Below are 23,200 nucleotides of genomic sequence, written 5' to 3' on the forward strand. Positions count from 1 at the left end.
AGTTCCAACAGTACAGTAACACATAACTGTATAATGCTGTAATGAAAAGACATGTTTGGTAACAGTAGGTTTTCCTCCAAAAACTATAAATGATGCAGATCTTCCTGGTTTGTAGTCTGAGGATTCCAAATCACCCCACTTTATTGGAGACAACTTGTATATAATTAACAATATGGTAGCAAATAGCTGTATAGTGCTATATCATATTTAGTTTAAATGTGGATATCAATCAAATATATTTTATAAAGCTGTTTACAGTGCTTTACAGATACTCAGACCCCCCCTTCTGCAAGCAATGCAGAAGCACAGTGGCTAAGAAAACTCCCCAGAGGTAAGAACCTAAGAAACCTAGAGAGGACCCAGACGAGGAGGGGTGGCGAAGTTCAACACCTCAGGAGTCAATGTCAGATGGGAGGAGTGTGCTGTTGCCCTGAAAAAAAGTTTCCCTTGAACAGGGAAAATGTGAAAATGTTTTCTTCAAAACATGTTTAAATCATGTTCTGTTAAGAGTTGACAGTAGTTTAAAACCATTAATACTTCCAGCAACAGTGTTGGTATATTTGCATCATTATAATTTATAGTTAAAAAATATATATTAGACAGTAAATCGATTTTTATTAATTGATTTCAATAATACATTGTTCGTTTTTTCAATACGTTTATATTTAAGTCACTTCAAACTTTAATATTTATGATTTAAAAATCAGAAATAAAAGTAAAACAATTACAGGGGACTTTTATTTTGAAATGATGCCGTATGATCACGTGACCGCGATGTCACTCGGTTCACAATGCCCAACAAATCTGTGAGCTCGCGACCTCTACACTGGGAATGATTTCGCCTGAAAATAGGAAGAATATAAACCAGGGGAGCAGCTACCGGAGCTGGTTATCAAAACAAAACCGAAAAGTCGTTGATGCTTCAATGATTCTGCAAGAGGCGCTTTGTCCGTTTACTATGTGTCAACGGGGAGAGAATTTCGCTGAACATTTATATTCTGGACCGTTTTAACCCAAACTAAACAGCTAGGCGAGAGGATTTCCAGCTCGCTAGCTAATTTACTGCTATAGCCAGCGAAGAAGCAGTGGTGGTAGACTTTGCAAAGAGCAATTGCTAGCTACAATCGTAGCTAGCCAGCTCTTGATAGCCAGCTACCTCCACTTTTGAGATTTTCCGTCAAATGGGTGCATGTTATAATGTGCAGTTGCTGTTTTTGCAATTTGCACAATAACGTCAATGATTACAAAAAAACAAGCTAGTGAGTTTGTTAATCGCTTAGCTAACGTTACTCGTTCGGCTTTGTGAATTAAGGGCAGGCCATGGACTGAATAACGCACAAGAATGGTGTCTCGCTATCTTGATGACTAGCAGTCATATATTGGATCATATAAATTGGGTACAACTAAACAATAGAAACCTTGAATTTGTTTTGTGTGTAAAACTCAATACCACTAACGTTAGCTTATATAGTTATTTGGGTCATCATGCGTTGGATTGCTGGGCCCTTGTTCCAAATTGGATGAAAGAAACGCAGAACGGATTATCCAATCGTCAATTTTGAACTAATTTGCATTTACGGTGAACGGAGGCGATATACAATGTCTACAGCGAAAGAGAACCCTTGCAGAAAATTCCAGGCGAACATTTTTAATAAAAGTAAATGTCAGAACTGCTTCAAACCTCGGGAGTTGCATCTCTTGACCGATCAAGATCTGAATCAGGTAAATAATTGTTATTGTGATGATGTAGCCACATTGCAGTTAACATCTTACAAACACCTATGCGACAATGTGACCATTTGGGCGTTTCGAGTTTGCTGTTACTGTCAAATTGTGTAACAGTCGAATTTTGGCAATATTTTAGCCAGCTACCTAGTCAAACTTCCAATTAGTATTCTAAAACCTTTAGAAACTGACTGTCATGTCATGCTGTCTACTTTCCCATCCTCAAGTCTATTAATTGGTAGTGTCTGATTTATAGCTCAGCGTGTGTGTCATTCTGGTTGTGTCCTCATTCAGTGACCATTTGTTGAAGACCGACTCCTTTAGAGATGAACTAATGGCGTGTGTATGTATGTATAATCTCCTGCTTCAGTCTGACAAACTAAGGTGTGGTCTGCTAGGAAGAAAACCAGTGTTTCTCACGATCAACCACTGGTTCAATATGAGGAATCAGCTGTAATAATAATAGGACCCTGGTGTAAAGCCACAAATGACCATTAGATTTGGATAAGGGAGGTTTGACCAGCTTCAGGTTAGGAATAACATTTATTACTGGCAAATAACACCATCCTCCCAAAATGAGGAATCAGCTGACCCATCATGGATCCTGTCCAATTTTTTGGGAGACATTGTCCCGAAACATCCATATGACTGGCAGGCAGGGTCACCAGCTGACTTAAGGGACTGTGCTGCCACCCTCTGATAACTGTGGCCGCAAACAAGAAGATTGTGCCCTCCTGAACGTGACCCCAAATTCAACTTAAGTGCAGGTCTACACAAAGTCCTCACAATCAATCAAATGTATTTTAAAGCCAAAGTGCTGTATAGAAACTCAGCCTATACCCCAAACAGCATGCAATGCAGGTGTAGAAGCATGGTGGCTAGGAAAAATGACAGAGGAAGAAACCTATAATGGAACCAGGCTATGGAGGGGTGTCCAGTCCTCTTCTGGCTGTGCCGGGTGGATATTATAACAGTACAAGGCCAAGATGTTCATAGATGATCAGCAGGGTCAAATAATAATAAATCACAGTGGTCGTAGAGGGTGCAACAGGTCAGCACCTCAGGAGTAAATGTCAGTTGGCTTTTCATAGCCGATCATTTAGAGTATCTCTACCACTCCTGCTGTCTCTAGAGAGTTGAAAACAGCAAGTCTGGGACAGGTAGCACATCCGATGAAATACTGTGTGTACTCAAATCGTATTACAAGTCCCCCTGGTTTCCTTCAGCCAGTGAAGTAGTGAATGAGAGGATTTCTATCTCTGAGATCATTAGCTAGTTTCTGTTGTATCTTATAATTGATCCCATGCGATGAGGTCCAGATGGGCCCTTGAACATGGCTTAAGAACAGCAACGCCAGCAAGCATCCTCTCCTCCACAAAATGTGTGTGATTGGAAAAAGTGTGCATGTGTTTCTCTGCTTGTGTATTAGTGAGAATGTGTGTTTCTCTGCTTGTGTAGTGTATGAGTGAGAGTGTTTGCATTTCTCTGCTTGTGTGTATGACAAGCCTGCTTATGATTACTGCGGGGTTAACCCCTTCAGACCTGGACACCTGAGTCGGGACTAGAATCTTTAAGCGATTACATCACTTCTTTAATCCTCCTGAGACCCAGCCTTGCTCTCTCCCAGGGTCTTTATGACGTCACCAGTGGAACCAGAGATGCTTCTATCCGCTGCTCTATCCATATAGGGCTAGTAATGAGTTCTCATACCAGGGGAGTCTGAGAATTTAAACAATACGCTACAGCTAGCTAGTTTTAATCTCATAAAACAAAACAACCCCTTAAAAATAAGTTTAGCTCAAATCTATCCAAGGAACTAGTCATGACTGACTGCCATTTTGGACAGGAAAATATAAACATGGAAGAATGTAGCCTATCTGCGCTCTCATATTCTGTAATGGCATCCTTAGCACTGAGTGGATGAAATGAAAACAGTAAAGTGGAAATCAGACACTTAACCCAGCCAGGGTGCATCTTAATGCGGTTTGAACACTGCATGGCTCCAAGAGAGGCGCTCATTAGTCTAACTGAATTTGAGCCCTAAATTTAAAGTGAGTTATTCTGTTTAACTCAAACTTTCACACTCTCCGGTCAATCGAGCACGCCTCCAGCATGAATACAACATTGAAAGAGATATGCCTAGCCCACATGGAAAAGTTATCTGAAAGGAAATGAATGTGGCGGAAGAGTATGTTTGATGCTGGTGTATTTAGTTGGTCACGCAGTGTTTCCCCTAGCATTTTTCCAGCAGCGGTGGAGTCAGGCAAGGTTGTTCTAGATCAAAACAGAGTGTAGGTGGTAGCCCATAGGACAATAGTTTCAAAGGTTTTTTTTCTGGATCAAGGCTATTGCTGAGCTACGCTGCTCTGTAGTTCCCGAGGCGTTGGTGAGATAGAGAACCCACTCAGGATAGAAGGTGGAAGGCAGGGAGAGTGGGAGGCAAGGAAATGGTGGAAATACAGACAGAGAGAACAGTTTGGGAGTGATAGTGGGAAGGAGAGTGAACCCAGGGAGAGAGAGGAGGCAGGGGTATGGAAAGATTTGAGGGAGGAGAGGAAGAGCTTGTGAAAGTGCAGGGTTGGGATTGAAACTGGAACAGAGTTTCTCACAGGTTACTCACCAGTGGAGCTCCAAGTTCTCAAATAACATACATAGATATCAATTCCACATGGTCCAAAATGACGTCTTAGACCTATAAGTTCCAGTTCTATCTATACTGAACAAAGATAAACATGCAACAATTTAAAATATTTTACTGAGTTACAGTTCATTTAAGGAAATCAGTTAATTGAAATAAATTCATTAGGCCCTAACCTATGGATTTCACAGTACTGGGAATACAGATATGCATCTGTTGGTCACAGATGCCCTAAAAAAAAAAAGTAGGGGAATGGATCAGAACCAGTCAGTATCTGGTGTGACAACTATACTCCTTGCAATATGGGGCCGTGCATTATCATCTTTGAAACAGGTGATGGAGGCAGATGGAATGACACAGCAATGGGCCTCAGGATCTCGTCATGGTATCTCTGTGCATTCAAATTGCCATCGATAAAATGCAGTTGTGCTCGTTGTCTGTAACTTCTGCCTGCCTATACCATACCCCCACCATGGGGTACTCTGTGTGCAATGACATCAGCAAACCGCTCGTCCACACGATCCCATACACGTGGTCTGCAGTTATGAGGCCAGTTGGACGTACTGCCATATTCTCCAAAACGGTGTCTGATGAGGCTTATGGTAGAGAAATTAACATTCAGTTATCTGGCAAGTCAGCATGCCAACTGCACGCTCCCTCAACTTGAGACATTGTGGCGTTGTGTGACAAAACTGCACATTTTAAAGTGGACTTTTATTGTCCCCAGCACAAGGTGCACCGGTGTAATGCTCATGCTGTTTAATCAGTTTCTTGATATGCCACACCTGTCAGGTGGATGGATTATCTTGGCAAAGGAGAAATGCTCACTAGCAAGGATGTCAACAAATTTGCAAAACATTTGAGAGATATTCTTTGTGTGAATGGAACATTTCAGGGATCTTTAATTTCAGCTCATGTAACAATGGACCAACACTTTACATGTTGCGTTTATATTTTTGTTCAGTGTACAATCAAAGGCTCTGCATTAGTTTTACTTGGCTAGGAGGAGTAAGGTGAACTTTCAGACGGGTCTACCTTACGTTTGAATGGACCTTTTGGCATGACTCCTAAATGAGTGGAGGAGAGAAGAGCGTCCAGGCCTCCCTGGATTGTACTAGGGAGGCAATAAGAGGTTAACGCGTGATAGAGGACGCAATTTTATCTGTCCGATTATGGCATCTGAGAGTATGAGCATCTCCATTTTGAAGTTGTCAATTTTCTTCTACTACTATGAGTTGGTAAACAAACTGAAACAGTGCATACTGCCACTTGGAGTGTGTTGTTTGAACAGGTATGAAGCCAAGGTTGACGATTTACTGCCACCTGAAGTTATGGAATGTTTTCTCACGTGTTTAATTCATTGGTTAATCCCTCCTGATGACCTGGATGGAATGATGTGATCCTCCCTTAACCCATAGGAAGTCCCACCCAGTTTTCTACTTCAACATTGTGAAAGTCCCCAATAGTGCTGCCCATGCTAAAACAGACTTTTGGGCACTAGAGTCCTATCTCTATGGGTTAACCTCACTGCCGGTGGGGTTGGAGGCGGGCTGGAATGGAGGGGGAAGGTAGGTCTGTGGGAGAGAGCTGAGGGGGGAGGGTGAGGTCAAAGGAGGACCACTATAGAGGAAGTGAGGCTTGTGTGTGTGTGGAGGGAGGAAGGGTGCAAGGGTGTGTCCCTCCTCTCCAGGTCTCCTGGCTCCTCAGCCCACCAACATCGCTACAGGCCACAGCTGCTCGCTTACACTGCTTCTCCTTGTGTCTCGCTCATTCTTTCCTGTCCAGCTCTTTCTCTCTTCCTCGCTCTCTCTGGATGTTTTGTAAGAGAAGAATGGAGAAATCAGTTATGCATTATAGCAAGACCTGTGTGATATTTGTTACTTTATTGATAACATTGCCCATATAAGATCTGAGGACCGGAAACATCCATTTTGGATCGTAGCCTAGGCGTAGACTTCAGTGTTGCAGATAATCAGCAATAAGTAAAATAATTAGTCATCATTGTGGCCAAAATGGTAGACTTATCAGATTTCTTAGGACTAGGTCATGGCATGTTCATCTCCTCAGTCACCCAATCACCTGTTAAAAGTAACCAATTAAATGTCTCTATAGGCAGTCAGTCTATGCAAGCGGAAACGAGGCACATAGATTTGACAGACATGCAGGGACACGGGCTAGCTAGTGACAGCCAGGGCCAATACCCACACAGTCTAATAATCGTACACTCCTCTTCCGCACGTTAAGACGCTAGTCTGGATTTTGAGGTAAAGAAGGTAGGAGGGATCTTTTTTTTTTTTTTTTTGCAAAACAGCCCTGACAGCTGCTTCTTCGTAATGTTTAACAGTAAAAGTTAGACCAAGACAAACAAGTTTTAGAGTGCAAAGAGCAGCCATTTTAAACAGCCACCCCTCACCGGGGGAGCTCTGCTCCATGTTTATACATTTCCACATCTTTTGAACTTCTGTGTTTTCATTGGAAACATGCAGGTTTTTGGCTCAAACAACTTCCACGAAGTGAATGTAGGTTTATAAGCAGGCGCTGTTCTCATTCACAAATCTTCATTTAAGTCATTTGAATGCAAGGCAATGGTGTCTATCAAACAATGCTAATTAGGCCAACAGGCTTGCTAGCTGGTTTTGTGGTTTGAAAACTGCCTCATTGGGAGGGTCTATAGGAACATCTGGACCACAAAATGTGCCCTCTCCTTGCTGACTGCTTCCCAACAATTTTAATGATTGTCTAAATCGCTCTGTTTTACAGGCCAAACCTATTTACGGCGGATGGCTGTGCTTGGCCCCCGAGGGAACAGACTTTGACAACCCCATGCAGAGATCCCGGGTAAGAGCAACCATGAGGCGTGCACGCGCTCACATGGAATGGGGGATGGGTTGGTATGTTTGTTCCCTGTTCTTCCATAGCACTGTAGTCGCATGATAAACATTAGACAAACACCATTCCCGGGCAGCAGAACCTCAGTGAGAGGGAGATGGGTGAACTTTGACCAATCGGGATGTTTTAATCCACTTCAAATCCATTTGGGAAGTAAGCTTTGAGGTGTAATGGAAGCGCTTGAAACACAAGCCCTAGCGTAAAATCGAATGGTCAGAGAAATGGGCTCTAGATCTGCATACGAATTGTCCTTTTCATGCCAATTTGCCTGGTGCTATACGTCACGATGATTAGAGCGCACATACGGGTACACATAGTGGCGTGAAGGAGCCGAGCACTCGCTCATGTTCGGATCATGGAATCTATTCAACAAACTGCGCTAAGCCAGGTGGGCCATGGCGCCGAAGAACCTGCGTTATCTTGGGGGCGAGTCCACTGGGGCTGCATCTGCATAACGATGGGTAACTGTGAACATGGGTTTACACCTTTGACGGTTAACACCTCTCAATGCAACTTTCGATTATGCAGAGGTTGTTGCTCTTCAGAAGTTCTCACTGTCAGCCCTAGCAATGTGATAAGGCAGGTTGCCTATTTTGAATGCACTGGGTGAGGTAGGTGACACAGTGATCCCGAGTTAGAGGATAAGGAGAGAGACTTGAGGTTCTGTTTTAGGGAGTCGGTGCTCCGGTTTTATTTCCTCCAATTCAAACTTAATTTCCATTGACTTGTGCTGACAGTAAACGAAAACATTTATAAGCATATTTGATCTTAAACAATTACTTTTCACAATCTGAGCCAGTAGTCAAATGATAAATATAATTTCTCCAAAGCAGTAAAATATTAATTGAAGGTACAAAATGAGATCCTTTCAATATGCAAATATTTCTAACAACATCCTACCGCTAATAAACAACAGTGCATCTTTAAATGCAGATCAATTGAAGAATGTAAATAATATTGCGGGTTACTTACGTTTGGGTATTGGACTCACAGATAACAGAAATGAAAGGATACATGTTGGAGAGGTTTTGTACTAGTGCTTAGATTGTTTGGCACTGAACTAAAAGACAAAGGAACTCAGGTATTTAAGAAGTGAAATTGGTTGCAGGTGTGCTCAGCATAGAGATGTACAAAGGGTCTCTAGTGCCAAAAAGCGTGTTTAACATGGGCAACGCTATTGAGGACTGATTGATACATTGCGATCTCTATACATCTCTATGGCTCAGAGGTGTATGCAGTTAACAAAAAGCACAACTTAATAGAACAGTGAACTAAAAAGTCTTAAGATATAAATAAGAGCCTTTGCTACACTATGGAAACATAATTTCCTATAACATCAGGTTGTATACACTATTATAAACTGGGTGGTTCGAGCCCTGAATGCTGATTGGCTGACAGCCGTGGTATATCAGATCGAACATCACGGATATGACAAAATATGTATTTTTACTACTCTAATTACGTCGGTAACCAGTTTATAATAGCAATACGACACCATGGGGGTTTATAGTATATGGCCAATATACCACGGCTAAGGGCTGTATCCAGGCACTCCGCGTTGCGTCCTGCTTAAGAACAGCCCATGTGGTGGTATATTGGTCATATACCAGGTCCCATCGTGCCTTATTGCTTAAGTATAACACTGGCGTTACAGTTGAAAAGCAGCAATAGAGAGTACCGTAATTTCCGGACTATAAGCCGCTACTTTATTCTCACGCTTTGAACCTCGCGGTTTCTACAATGACGTGGCTAATTTATGGATTTTTCCCACTTTCACAAGATTCATGCCGGCAAAAAACTGAGCACCGGCACATAATGTGACGTAAAATCGAGCGCGCTCAAACTTCCCATCATTCTGATTACGGTAGTAATTATGTCACCCTCATCATGGCAAAGACACTGAGAAATGCATATGATGCAGCTTTCAAGTTGAAGGCGATCGATCTGGCTGTTGGAAAAGGAAAGAGAGCCGCTGCACGGGAGTTTGGCCTTAATGAGTCGATGATAAGATGTTGGAAACAGCAGCGTGAGGAACTGACTCAGGGGCAGCATGAGCTCAGCGGGGTATTTGCCTCCGGATGAAAGTCACGAGAGCGACAATGAAAACGATCCAACATCGGATGAAGCAATTCTGAGGCTATTCAACTCCGACACCGAAGGAGATGACTTCAGTGGTTTCAGTGTACAGGAGGAGGAAGATAGTGACCAAGTTAATTTGTTTCAATGTACCGGTAGGCACATGCGGCTTATAGACATGTGCGGCGTATTTATGTACAAAATACATATTTTTTAAATAATTCAGTGGGTGCGGTTTATATTCAGGTGCGCTTAATAGTCCAGCAATTACGGTACTAGTGTTGTCACGATACCAGATTTTTGACTTCGATACCTGGTTTAGTATCCTAATACTCGATACCAAAACAATAACAAAACAATACCACTGCAAAAAAGAAGCCATATTACCAGGTCACAGAATGGCACTTGATCCAGACAGATAAACTCAGCTACTGCTCTGTTCAATCGTTGGGCATCTTTTGAGTTCAATATCATTACGTTATAAAAAGAATGTACGTCCATATTTTTCAGAGACCACCATGTATCGATTAATTAATCAATTATACAATCAATTTGACTTTGGTATGTTTTTACCATTCTAACATCAACAACATAATGGTAATAATTGTATTTTGAATGGTAAATCTTTATTGATAAACTGGGTAAATCAAGATGTAGCCTAGGCCTATCCACAATACAGGTGAATGCATAATCAGTGTGTGTACGCATTGAGTTATTGAGCTTGTTTTGGCTGATTTCTTTGGGCTACAGATGACAAACAATCTGTTTCCCTTGCAAGGGCTCCCGAGTGGCGCAGCGGTCTTAGGCACTGCATCTCAGTGCTAGAGGTGTCACTACCCTGGTTTGAATCCAGGCTCCATAACAACCGGCCGTGATTGGGAGTCCCATAGGGTGGCGCACAATTAGCCCAGCTTCATCCGGGTTTGGCCGGGTATAGGCCGTCATTGTACATAAGAATTTGTTCTAACTGACTTGGCTGGTTAAATAAAGGTTACATTTATTTTATTGTACTGTTCAACAACATTTTAATAGAAGTAGCTTATTTTATACAAATGTGCTCGGTCTCTAACAGAGTTCACTGATCATCTTTGGGAGAGACGTGAGCGAGCGACCGAGTTAATTAATAACTTATTTGGTGGCACTCAGCTTTGCATTGTAGTTTGCATATTATCACAAACAAAGTATGAGGGTTGTGAATGGATGTTATCTTTAGCTGTCCGCTACCAGCATCTTCTTGCATTGTAAAGTGTTCTAGCATGTATAGACATTTGTTTTACGAACAATAATCGTGTTTAAAAATGTCTACATGCCGTGTCGCATGATGATGTAACATGATACAGCCCAGACTCTCAGTGCACGCGATAATAAGGGCTCTGCTGCTCTGGTAGACAAGCTTGATTGTTGACACTTTTTGACAGGAGTACTGAAGGTAACAAATTCTAGTACCAAACCGTTTTTTAAATGTTCTAGTATCGGAAAAAGTACAGAACATTCGGTATACGGTGCAAGGTTGGCTAAGGTGCAAGGTTGGCTAAGGTGCAAGGTTGGCTAAGGTGCAAGGTTGGCTAAGGTGCAAGGTTGGCTAAGGTGCAAGGTTGGCTAAGGTGCAAGGTTGGCTAAGGTGCAAGGTTGGCTAAGGTGCAAGGTTGGCTAAGGTGCAAGGTTGGCTAAGGTGCAAGGTTGGCTAAGGTGCAAGGTTGGCTAAGGTGCAAGGTTGGCTAAGGTGCAAGGTTGGCTAAGGTGCAAGGTTGGCTAAGGTGCAAGGTTGGCTAAGGTGCAAGGTTGGCTAAGGTGCAAGGTTGGCTAAGGTGCAAGGTTGGCTAAGGTGCAAGGTTGGCTAAGACTAAGTACAGTAATGGATGTTACCGTTTCATCAGGGAGCCACAAAGATGAAGTAAATGTCATCGCTGAATTCATGTCATGGTTGCTATTTCACGCAGCCACAGAATAGAAAGAGGTTAAACAAAATTGGCATTGTTTAAAGTTGAGACGCATCATTCGCGTAAAAAAAAGAAATGGGGTGTTTAAGTATGCCTTCAGGATACTGTAGTAAAGTTGGCCTTGCATAGGCCCTTGAACAAATAATGAGACCAAGGACATCCAAAATCCATCAGATTACGTTTTTAATGAAGCCAGCAACGCAAATAATTAATCTCAGTCATTGACAGTATACAGGTTTTATTGCATGTTGACTAACCAATCACAGTGACATGAGAATAAATCAAGTCATGGTCAGTTTTGTATATTTCGTTCAGGTAAGTTTAGTAGATTGGAGGTCAGAGACCTGGCAGTGTGGTGCCAGGACAACAACCTCTCCCTCAACGTCAGCAAGACAAAGAAGCTGATCGTGGACAAATGCAAATGGATGGCCGAGCGCGCCCCCATTCACATCGACAGGGCTGTAGTGGAGCGAAACCAGAGCTTCAAGCTCCTCGGTGTCCACATCACTAAGGTTCTTTCATGTTCCACACACCAACATAGTCGTGAAGTTCTACAGCTGAACCATTGAGAGCATCTTGACTGGCTGCATCACCGCTTGGTATGGCAACTGTTTGGCATTCAACCGCAAGGCACTACAGAGGGTAGTGCATACTGCACAGTACATTGCTGGGGCCGAGCACCCTGACATCCAGGGCCTGTATACCAGGCAGTGTCAGAGGAAGGCCCAAAAATGTGTCAGACTCCAGCAAACCAGGTCATTGACTGTTCTCTTTGCTAGCGCACGGCAAGTGATACTGATGCACCAAGTCTGGAACCAACAGGACCCTAAGCAGCTTCTGCCCCCAAGCCATAAGACTGCTAAATTGTTATTTAAATAGTTAGTCTGCTTAGCTATTTGGTTATCTGCATTGACCATTTTTGCACTAACTCATATATGTTGCTGCTACTGTTTATTATCTATCCTGTTGCCTAGTCACTTTATGCCTAGTTATATGTACATACAGTTGAATTCAGAAGTTTACATACACTTAGGTTGGAGTCATTAAAACTAATTTTTCAACCACTCCACACATTTCTTGTTAACAAACTATAGTTTTGGCAAGTAGGTTAGGACATCTACTTTGTGCATGACACAAGTAATTCATCCAACAATTATTTACAGACAGATTATTTCACTTATAATTCACTGTATCACAATTCCAGTGGGTCAGAAGTTTACATACACTAAGTTGATTGTGTCTTTAAACAGCTTGGAAAATTCCAGATAATGATGTTATGGCTTAAGAAGCATCATTTGAGTCAATTGAAGGTGTACCTGTGGATGTATTTCAAAGCCTACCTTCAAACTCAGTGCCTCTTTGCTTGACATCATGGGAAAATCTAAAGAAATCAGCCAAGACCTCAGAATATTTTTTTGTAGACCTGCACAAGTCTGGTTCATCCTTGGGAGCATTCTGTACAACAATAGTAAGCAAGTATGAACACCATGGGTCATACTGCTCAGGAAGGAGACGCATTCTGTCTCCTAGAGATTAACGTACTTTGGTGTGAAAAGTTCAAATCAATCCCAGAACAACATCAAAGGACCGTGTGAAGATGTTGGAGGAAACAGGTACAAAAGTATCTATATCCACAGTAAAACGAGTCTTATATCAACATAACCTGAAAGGCTGCTCAGCATGGAAGAAGCCACTGCTCCAAAACCGGCATTAAAAAAGCCAGGCTACGGTTTGCAACTGCACATGGTTTGGTTTGCAACTCCATCCCTGAAGCACGGAGGTGGCAGCATCATGTTGTGGGGGAGCATTACTGCAGGAGGGACTGGTGCACTTCACAAAATAGATGGCATTATGAGGAAAGAAAATTGTGGATATATTGAAGCGACATCTCAAGATATCAGTCAGGAAGCTTGGTCGCAAATGGGTCTTCCAAATGGACAATGACCCCAAGCATTCTTCCAAAGTTGTGGCAAAATGCCCCTGACCTCAATCTTATAGAAAATGTGTGGGCAGAACTGAAAAAGCGTGTGCGAACAAGGAGGCCTACAACCTGACTCCGCTACACCAGCTCTGTCAGGAGGAATGGGCCAAAATTTCACCTAACTTATTGTGGGAAGCTTGTGGAAGGCTACCTGAACAGTTTGACCCAAGTTAAACAATTTAAAGGCAATGCCACCAAATACTAATTGAATGCATGTAAACTTCTGACCCACTGGGAATGTGATGAAAGAAATAAAAGCTTAAATAAATCATTTTCTCTACTGTTTTTCTGACTTCATATTCTTTAAAATAAAGTGGTGATCCTAAATGTCAGGAATTGTGAAAAACAGAGTTTAATTGTATTTGGCTAAGGTGTATGTAGACTTCTGACTTCAACTGTATCTACCTCAATTACCTCCATACCCCTGCACATTGACTCTTTACTGGTACCCAGTGTATATAGCTACGTTACTCATTGTGTATTCATTATTACGTGTTATTACTTTTTTATTATTTCCCTATGTTCTTTCTCTCAGCATTGTTGGGAAGGCCCCTAAGTAAGCATTTCAATGTAAGTCTACACCAGTTGTTTACTAAGCATGTGACAAATACAATTATATTTTCATTTGATTTGATTGATAGCGGCATCGTTCACTTTTGGGAAAACTGGTCTTGCCTCTTGGTAGCTAGTTATCATTAGGTCAAATAATGCAAAATGATATACTAATATGAAAGTGTAATTGTAAACTATAAACCCACCATAGCTTAATTTATGAATGAGGTCCCAGTTGAAGTTGCCTGGTTAAATAAAACCAGGCAACTTCACCTGGGACCTCATTCATAAATATGGTGGGTCAGTTAAGAACAAATTCTTAATTACCATAAAGGCCTACACCTGCCAAGCCCGGATGATGCTAGGCCAATTGTGCGCTGCCCTATGGGACTCCCAATCACGACCGGTTGTGATACAGCATGGATTCGAACCAGGGTCTCTGTAGTGACGCCTCTAGCACTGAGATGCAGTGCTTTAGACAGTGCTTTAGACCGCTGCGCCACTCGGGAGCCCCCAGTCTGGTTGCCGTCTCTATTAGAGGTCGACCAATCAATCGGAATGGCCGATTTCAAGTGTTCATAACAATCGGAAATCATTATTTTTGGGCGCCGATTTGCCATTTTTTATTATTTTTTTATTATTATTATTTTTTTTTTAAATGTAAAAAAAATGCATTTACATTTTTATTTTATTTATTTATTTATTGTAAAAAAAAATTTTTATTTAACTAGGCAAGTCAGTTAAGAACACATTATTAATTTCAATGACTGCCTAGGAACAGTGGGTTAACTGCGTTGTTTAGGGGCAGAAAGACCTTGTCAGCTCGGGGGACCCAATCTTGCAACCTTACAGTTAACTAGTCCAACGCAATAACGACCTGCCTCTCTCTCGTTGCACTCCACAAGGATACTGCCTGTTACGCAAATGCAGTAAGCCAAGGTAAGTTGCGAGCTAGCATTAAACTTATCTTATAAAAAACAAAAAAATCAATCATAATCACTAGTTAACTACACATGGTTGATGATATTACTAGATATTATCTAGCGTGTATATAATCTGACTGAGCATACAAGTATCTTGAGTATCTGACTGAGTGGTGGTAGGCAGAAGCAGGCGCGTAAACATTCAAACAGTACTTTCGTGCGTTTTGCCAGCAGCTCTTCGTTGTGCGTCAAGCATTGATTGCGCTGTTTATGACTTCAAACCTATCAACTCCCGAGATGAGGCTGGTGTAAAATGAAATGGCTGGCTAGTTAGCGCGCGCTAACAGCGTCTCAAACTTCACTCGCTCTGAGCCTTGGGGTGGTTGTTTCCCTTGCTTTGCATGGGTAACGCTGCTTCGATGTGGTGGCTGCTGTCGTTGTGTTGCTGGTTCGAGCCCAGCGAGGAGCGAGGAGAGGGACTGAAGCTATACTGTTACACTGGCAATACTAAAGTGCCTATCAGAACATCCAAAAGTCAAAGGTTAATGAAATACAAATGGTATAGAGGGAAATAGTCCTATAACTACAACCTAAAACTTCTTACCTGGGAATATTGAAGACTCATGTTCAAAGGAACCACCTGCTTTCATATGTTCTCATGTTCTGAGCAAGGAACTGACACGTTAGCTTTCTTACATAGCACATGTTGCACTTTTACGTTCTTCTCCAACACTTTGTTTTTGCATGATTTAAACCAAATTGAACATGTTTCATTATCTACTTGAGGCTAAATTGATTTTATTGATGTATTATATTAAGTTAAAATAAGTGTTAATTCAGTATTGTTGTAATTGTCATTATTACAAATACATAAAAAACAATTTTTAAACCGGCCGATTTAATCGGTATCGGCTTTTTTGGGCTTCCAATAATCGGTATCGGTATCGCCGTTGAAAAATCATAATCGGTCGACCTCTAGTCTCTATTCAGCTATTTCATTTTCTCCTTGTTCTCCATGTCATTTACCAAGAATGACAGTAGTGGCAAGGAGTGTTAGCTAAAACGTCTGGTACCCAGACTACAGGCGGTGGGTTCTCAGATTTATGTTATTGTATCTTTAAGCATCTCTTAGCTATATGTTCACTACACCCTATTAGTCCCAGTTCATAATGGAGCTTAAGTGTTTGTTTGGTTTCAGCCCAATAGCAATGCTCCTCTTTCCCTGCAGAAATTGTATACAATATTAGTTTATAGGCCGTTTCTTAATAGTTTATAAGGAGATCATCAGATTAAGTGTTAACGATGTTCCTCTTTCTCCCAACAGAAATGGCAGCGGCGGTTCTTTGTGCTGTACGAACATGGCTGCCTGCGCTTCGCCCTGGACGAATCGGTAAGGAGCTGTCATATCAGCCATGCTACTTCCACCTCCTCTCTAACAACCTAACAGCACTCCTTAGCTGTGTCTATAATCAGGCTATAGCACTGCCTCTCGTGCCTTATGGCTTCACGCAGAGCCAAGGTGTCTGTAGTGACGCTTCTAGCACTGGGAAGAGTAGTATTTGATATGGTCCGTGAAGGACGGGACGGTATGCTGAATGACCTGGCTGTGTATTCAGTGGTACTTGCTTGGGAAAGAGATGACTGGGAAGCCTGATCTCTGTTAGCTAGCCTTGTGCTGCGAGATGTTACAACTGCCCCACCCGAATGCAGAGTAAACCTCACACTGAAGAAACATGAAAATGTATATGGAGGTGGAGGGAGAGAGAATATAGGATGAAGCAGAGGAACATGGGATGATAGGGATAGAATAATACAGATTGGGAAAGGAAACTGAGGAACAGAGATTAGAGAGAGTCCCTTGCAGCTTATGACATCCCCTTTGTGTGTGTGTGTGTGACTGGGGAATGTGACACGGGTGACCAACCCCACTGGCAGATCAGGCTGGAGATTAGGCTGCTTGTGTGTATACAGAGGCCCACTTAACACTTTGCTCTGCCTGACTGTCAAAGCTGCCATAGCTTCAGTTCCTGGCCTATAGCTTCTAACCTTGACCGTAGCTTTGGGCCTGCTTTATATGTATCAAACCCCAGTTATCAGTTCTCTGCAAAACAAAATTGATGAAGAGGAGAGGATGCTGCTTTTGGCTGCGGAGATGTAGGCCTACGCACTCCGTGGCTGTGTGTTTGTGTCCAGGTGGTTGCTTGGTGCAGATGAGATCGCTGAAATCATAATCATTGTCTTCATGTTGTCATGGATCCCCACGTGATGACAAAGGGAGGAAACATCCTGGTTACGCTTTGTGCATGTATACGTGTGTGTGTGTGTGTGTGTGTGTGTGTGTGTGTGTGTGTGTGTGTGTGTGTGTGTGTGTGTGTGTGTGTGTGTGTGTGTGTGTGTGTGTGTGTGTGTGTGTGTGTGTGTGTGTGTGTGTGTGTGGACTGCTTGCGTGTGTCCATTTCTCCAGTGTGCATTGTGTGCGAATGACACCCATTAGTTCAGTGTTGCACTTTTTTCCTGTCATTGTGAAGCTGGTCGTGATATTTAGACGTGGAGGGCCTCATTGTCTTCGTGCCTTTTCATCTACAGCTCAGGGAACACCCCGGAACGCCACCGGGAAACTGGGTCAGGAAAATGGCCGCTTTGTTGCCGTAACTGTGCGCCTAGGCCCCCCACAATAGGAACGTTTATAAAATTGAGCCTATACAACATTTTGGGAGTTCAGCGTTGATCTCAGTGCACATTATCGTTTACTTAGTTTAAACTTTAGGCGGAGGAGTGGAAATTAAAGTAGATATGATTTGTTTGTTTTTTATTCATCATCAACGTATACATCCTCAGCCTGCTCGGACACCAACCCCTTAAGTTAAAGGCCTACTGTATATAGTAAAGAGAAACAATACCCTGTCTTTTCCCTTGCTTGCCATGTATGCTTACGCAATGCAGAGATACCAGTTTAGATGCAGTAAAGGAGTCAATGGAACGCCTGCCAGATTGGCCCACATTCAACAATCTAACAAAGTGGATATTTGTCAAATCCGTCATGATTTATGTATTGTAACAGGCCCACAATGTGGTTACTTAACTTCTCTAGGGTAGGGGGCAGCATTTGGAATTTTGGATGAAAAGCATGCCCAAATTAAACTGCCTTCTACTCGGGCCCAGAAGATAGGATATGCATATAATTCGTAGATTTGGATAGAAAACTATAAAGTTTCCAAAACTCTTAAAATAATGTCTGTGAGTATAACAGGTGAAAACCTGAGAAAAATCCATTCAGGAAGTATGATTTTTTTGTGAGTAGTTTTCTATTCAATGCCATTACAGTATTCATGGTCTTAGGACTCATATTGCAGTTCCTATGCCTTCCACTCGATGTCAACGGTCTTTAGAAATGGTTTCAGGCTTGTATTCTGAAAAATGAGGGAGTAAGAGCAGTCTGAGTGGACCCTGCCATGTCGCAGAGCTTTTTCATGCACGCGACCAGAGAGAGTGCCTTTCTTATTTACCTTTTATATTGACAACGTTATTGTCCGGTTGAAATATTATAGATAATTTTGGGATAAAAACAACCTGAGGATTGAATATAAACATTGTTTCACATGTTTCTATGAACTTTACGGATACAATTTGGATTTTTTGTCTGCCTGTTGTGACTGCGTTTGAGCCTGTGGATTACTGAAGAAAATGCGAGAACAAAATGGAGGTTTTCGGATATAAAGAGACTATCGAACAAAAGGAACATTTATTGAATAAATGAATGTCTTCTGAGTGCAAACATATGAAGATCATCAAAGGTAAGGGATTCATTTTCTCTATTTCTGACTTAACTTTTCTACTTGGCTGGGTTCTGTTTGTAATGATTTGTCTGCTGGGCTATGTTCTCAAATAATTCTAAGGTATGCTTTTGCCATAAAGCATTTTAAAATCTGACACCGTGGTTGGATTCACAATAAGTTCATCTTTAAACCTATGTTTAATAGTTGTATCTTTTCTGAATTTTTATAATGAGTATTTCTGTATTTGAATTCGGTGCTCTGCAATCTCACTGGATGTTGGCCAGGTGGGACGTTGGCGTACCCTAGAATTAAGTCAGATTTGGGTATATTTGTTTTTTGCTGCATAACATGTAGAAACAAGTTGTCACTTTTTTAAAGTTTAGAAGTGACTGCTAAATGCTAACTCCCATTAAATACTATGTTTAGCATAGTTAGCATACAGTAATCAGTGGTGGTAGTCAGCTGTTTTTAACTGTAATGCATTTGATTGGGAAAGATGACATGAACATGTGTTGGGGTTGACATCCATACTGGCATTTTACTTAGATTTTTACCTCAACATAGTGTGAAATACAGATAAACAATAGCCTAAATGTAGGCTAATTTTGCTGGTGGGCAATGAGGAGACTCGGAATCTTTCTACCATGCTTTTCCATGGCAATTCCATTGTTTTGGTCGAGTTCAATTTACCTTTGCCACATCTATAGCCTTTATCTGGGCCGTATACAGCATATCATAAATACCTCTTTTACATCTCTTTTTTGATGAAGGGATGTTCTCCTCTTTTTGTGTGTGTTGAATTGCTGTAAAAACCACACAATCAGCTCCAAGTGATTTTTATTTAAGAAATCTGTTCCCAAGTATTCCGATGCATAATAGAGACACGTATTCGTATACAAATGTAAGCAAGGTTTGAGGTGGTTATGTTTTAGTCACACATATCTGTTTGGGCTTCTTGCGGTCAATTTGCAGTCTACAAATTATTTGTCATTCTGTTCCGGCCCCTGACCATCCGCACCAAAAACAATTACTCCCATGGCTGAATCTAGTTGTTGATGCCTGGTCTATATGTTAATTTGCATAATTTTGTGGAATTAAATTGCGTTAATCCTCCTGTAGCCTCCTGTAGCCTATCTTATTTATCACATGTGCACAGCATAGAGTGCCTATTTTGAGCAGGATTTCAGGATTTTGAGCAGGATTTCTCCTGAAGCTCCTCAGCTGGTTGCTGCTGGAGTAAAGCATGTTATTTTATATGCCCATTCATTGCAAAACAACTCCAAATGCAGTTGCTTGTTAAAACAGATTTGGTACACGATTAATGAAAACTATTTATTTCTCTGTTAGTTGAAGCGTGCCTCCCATTCACCATAGGCTACAAGTGTAGGCAACAGGCTATTGGCGTGTCATACACCACATTACAATGTGAGCTGGATTTTTTATTTAACCTGTATTTAACTAGGCAAGAACATTATTTACAATGCAAGCCTACCAAGGAACAGTGGGTTAACTGCCTTGTTCAGGGGCAGAACAACAGATTTTTACCTTGTCAGCTCAGGGATTCGATCCAGCAACCTTTCGGTTACTGGCCCAATGCTCTAACAACTAGGCTACCTGCCGCCCCAAAGCTGGAGGTAGTATGCCATTTGAAAATGTAAATTGTTTGAAACCTGAATGTTTTATTTCATGTTATGAGACATCTCATATTTTGCATTAAAGTAGCCTATAGTCAAAATCCGACAATGGAAACATGGAGTCAATTTTATAAAGACTGTGTCAGCCTGCACTGCACCCGTGTGCAACGGGACAAGTGTGCCATGGGACAAGGACATCCCTAACCCAGACAACGCAGCACCAATTGTGTGCCGCCCCATGGGTCTGACCGAGCCTGGACTCTAACCCAGAATACAGCTAGCACTGCGCCACTCGGGAGGCCATAAAGACTTTATAGGCGCGTGAGTTTCAAGTTGGGGAAGCTTACAATTTATCCTTCCATTTCTGTCGATCTGCGTGCCAGTTATGATTTTCATATGCACATTTTCGTGGAACAGTTTATTTTCAATAACAACGTTTTAGTTTCTCAAAATCATTGTCACGTGGTTAATCATAGAAATCTGAATGAAAAATTATACAAATCAAAAAGTTAAAATTCAACTAATGCTAGCACCAGCCTCTGCCATTTGGACACATTGATACACCTTGATCCATTGACAGCTTAAGAAAAGAGCGCATGGAACTCAGCCTATAGGCCAATGCAGCAGTACGCCTATAACTTCCATTGTCAACTAAGTAAAAATAAGCTACATAAAGCTAACAAATAAAAACAGTTGAAAATATTATGAAAATGCAGGCTATTTCAATCTCATTCATCTCTCTGCTCAGGCTGTCTGCTCTCATGGGGAGTATATCAAAATAGACAATCAAAGGGCCAACAATTCACACAATGAATGCTCAAGAATTGGCGGGAGACGGCTGAGCCATTCTGGAGAGAGAGACTCTCTTCCTGTACCTTCGCCACTCACCCGTCCCCTTCTTCTTGTTTCAACATTTTCAATTATACTCCACATACTTCACACACATTTGAGATGCTTTTCACAGACAAGCACAACTCAATAATCAGCTAGGCCTATTCTGGGGTAGAATGAATGAATTTCCTCTCGGTACTGGACTTCCTATATGTGCAGGCGCTTGCACCAATATTCTTTATGGGCCTAGTCATAGAACTACATATAAAATCCTTATTCATTCAATAGGATCTCTGTGGGCAAAGTCTAAAGATTTGTCATTTAACTTTCCAAATGTATGACCTTTTTATTGTGGCATAAAACCAACCAGTCATGTTTTCATCTGATTGTGCAACAATCCCTTCAAAGGGCAACTTTACGAGGCAGTGGTGAATGGAAAGAGACACCTGTTGCACTAAACACAAATTGTAATGATATTTGGCGATAATTTATGCGTCCACTGCTATCTGCGGAGGTCTGGGTGTCGGCCAATCATCTATGCCTTGGCCAAATGTCAGTGTTTTCGTCATAACCATTTAAGCCCACTCACTCATTTTTCATGCCTCTGACATGCGGTAATGATAAATAGTGGTCGAATAGCCTTCAGTTTTCTTGACATTTTGTTTAAATATTGTGATAGGCTCATATTTTACTGGTACGGGGTACTCCGACTATGTATTTTGCCAGGATGCCGTACCAGACCGCATTACCCTACTTTAACCCCTGAGCTTATTTATACTACCACAAATTGCAGGCTTCCCAAGTAGGCAAAGGCCTACAAGCTTGTGATTTGAAACAATCCACAGCTATTTTTAAAAATAAGCTAATGATCCTCGATTCCTCTGCGGCTAAGTCATGCTTTCTAATGAAGTATTTTGAATGATTAAATGTATTTCTGTATTTCTCCTTCCGTGGCCTCCAACTGCTCTTAAATGCAATTAAAACTAAATGCATGCACTTCAACCGATCGCTGCCCGCACTTCCAGCATCACTACTCTGGACGGTTCTGTCTTAGAATATGTGGACAACTACAAATACCTAGGTGTCTGGTTAGAATGTGAACTCTCCTTCCAGACTCACATTAAGCATCTCCAATCCAAAATTACATTTAGAATCGGCTTCCTATTTCGCAACAACGCCTTCTTCACTCATGCTGCCAAGCATACCTTCGTAAAACTGACTATCCTACCGATCCTCGACTTCGGCGATGTCAATTACAAACTAGCCTCCAACACTCTACTCAGCAAATTGGATGCAGTCTATCACAGTGCCATCTGTTTTGTCACCAAAGCCCCATATATTACCCACCATTGCGACCTGTACGCTCTCGTTGGCTGGCCCTCGTTGGCTTCATACTCGTCGTCAAACCCACTGGCTCCAGCTCATCTACAAGTTTTTGCTAGGTAAAGCCCTTGACTTATCTCAGCTCACTGCTCACCATAGCAACACCCACCCGTAGCACGCGCTCCAGCAGGTATATCTCACTGGTCACCCCCAAAGCCAATTCCTCCTTTGGCTGCCCCACCTTCCAGTTCTCTGCTGCCAATGACTGGAACAAACTACAAAAATCACTAAAGTTGGAGACTCATATCTCCCTCACTAGCTTTAAGCACCAGCTGACCGAGCAGCTCACAGATCACTGCACCTGTACATAGCCCATCTGTAAATAGCCCATCCAACTATCTCATCCCCATACTGTATTTATTTATCTTGCTTCTTTGCACCCCAGTATCTCTACTTGCACATTCATCTTCTGCACATCTTTCACTCCAGTGTTTTATTGGTATATTGTAGTTACTTCGCCACCATGGCCTATGTATTCTCTTACCCCCCCCCCCACACACACTGTATATAGACTTTTTCTACTGTAATATTGACTGTATGTTTTATTCCATGTGTAACTCTGTTGTTGTATCTTGGCCAGGTCTCAGTTCTAAATGAAAACTTGTTCTCAACTAGCCTACCCGGTGAAATAAAATTCAAAAAATATAGACAGGTGTAATTATTTAATTTTGGCAAATGTTTGAACATGTATTTTTTATTGGCTGCATCATTATGAGTTGCTTGTTCTGTTACCATAATCAAAATGTGATCTATGTCATATTAGTCCAGGAAATGTTTCTAATGGCCGTTACATTAAAATCTTCCTGGTCACGGTGCCACATTTTTGGAATCCGGAATCCCTGGATGGTGCGT

The 23,200-nt window shown here is 41.8% G+C and overlaps 1 protein-coding gene across 4 annotated transcripts in view; it reads left to right on the forward strand.

The window, feature by feature from the left end:
• Window positions 1-785: 785 nt before the first annotated feature.
• The window catches only part of LOC124040125 (myosin phosphatase Rho interacting protein), a 67,913-nt gene continuing 45,498 nt past the window's right edge, over window positions 786-23,200 (forward strand). For all 4 annotated transcript variants that reach the window (XM_046356993.1, XM_046356992.1, XM_046356991.1 and 1 more), the window contains exons 1-3: window positions 786-1,722; window positions 7,124-7,201; window positions 16,049-16,114. In XM_046356993.1, the coding sequence (XP_046212949.1) occupies window positions 1,600-1,722; window positions 7,124-7,201; window positions 16,049-16,114 (267 nt within the window). In that variant the 5' untranslated portion in view covers window positions 786-1,599. The remainder of the gene's footprint in view (window positions 1,723-7,123; window positions 7,202-16,048; window positions 16,115-23,200) is intronic.

This window comes from Oncorhynchus gorbuscha, linkage group LG07, assembly GCF_021184085.1.
Source record: "Oncorhynchus gorbuscha isolate QuinsamMale2020 ecotype Even-year linkage group LG07, OgorEven_v1.0, whole genome shotgun sequence".
Classification (NCBI taxonomy): domain Eukaryota; kingdom Metazoa; phylum Chordata; class Actinopteri; order Salmoniformes; family Salmonidae; genus Oncorhynchus; species Oncorhynchus gorbuscha.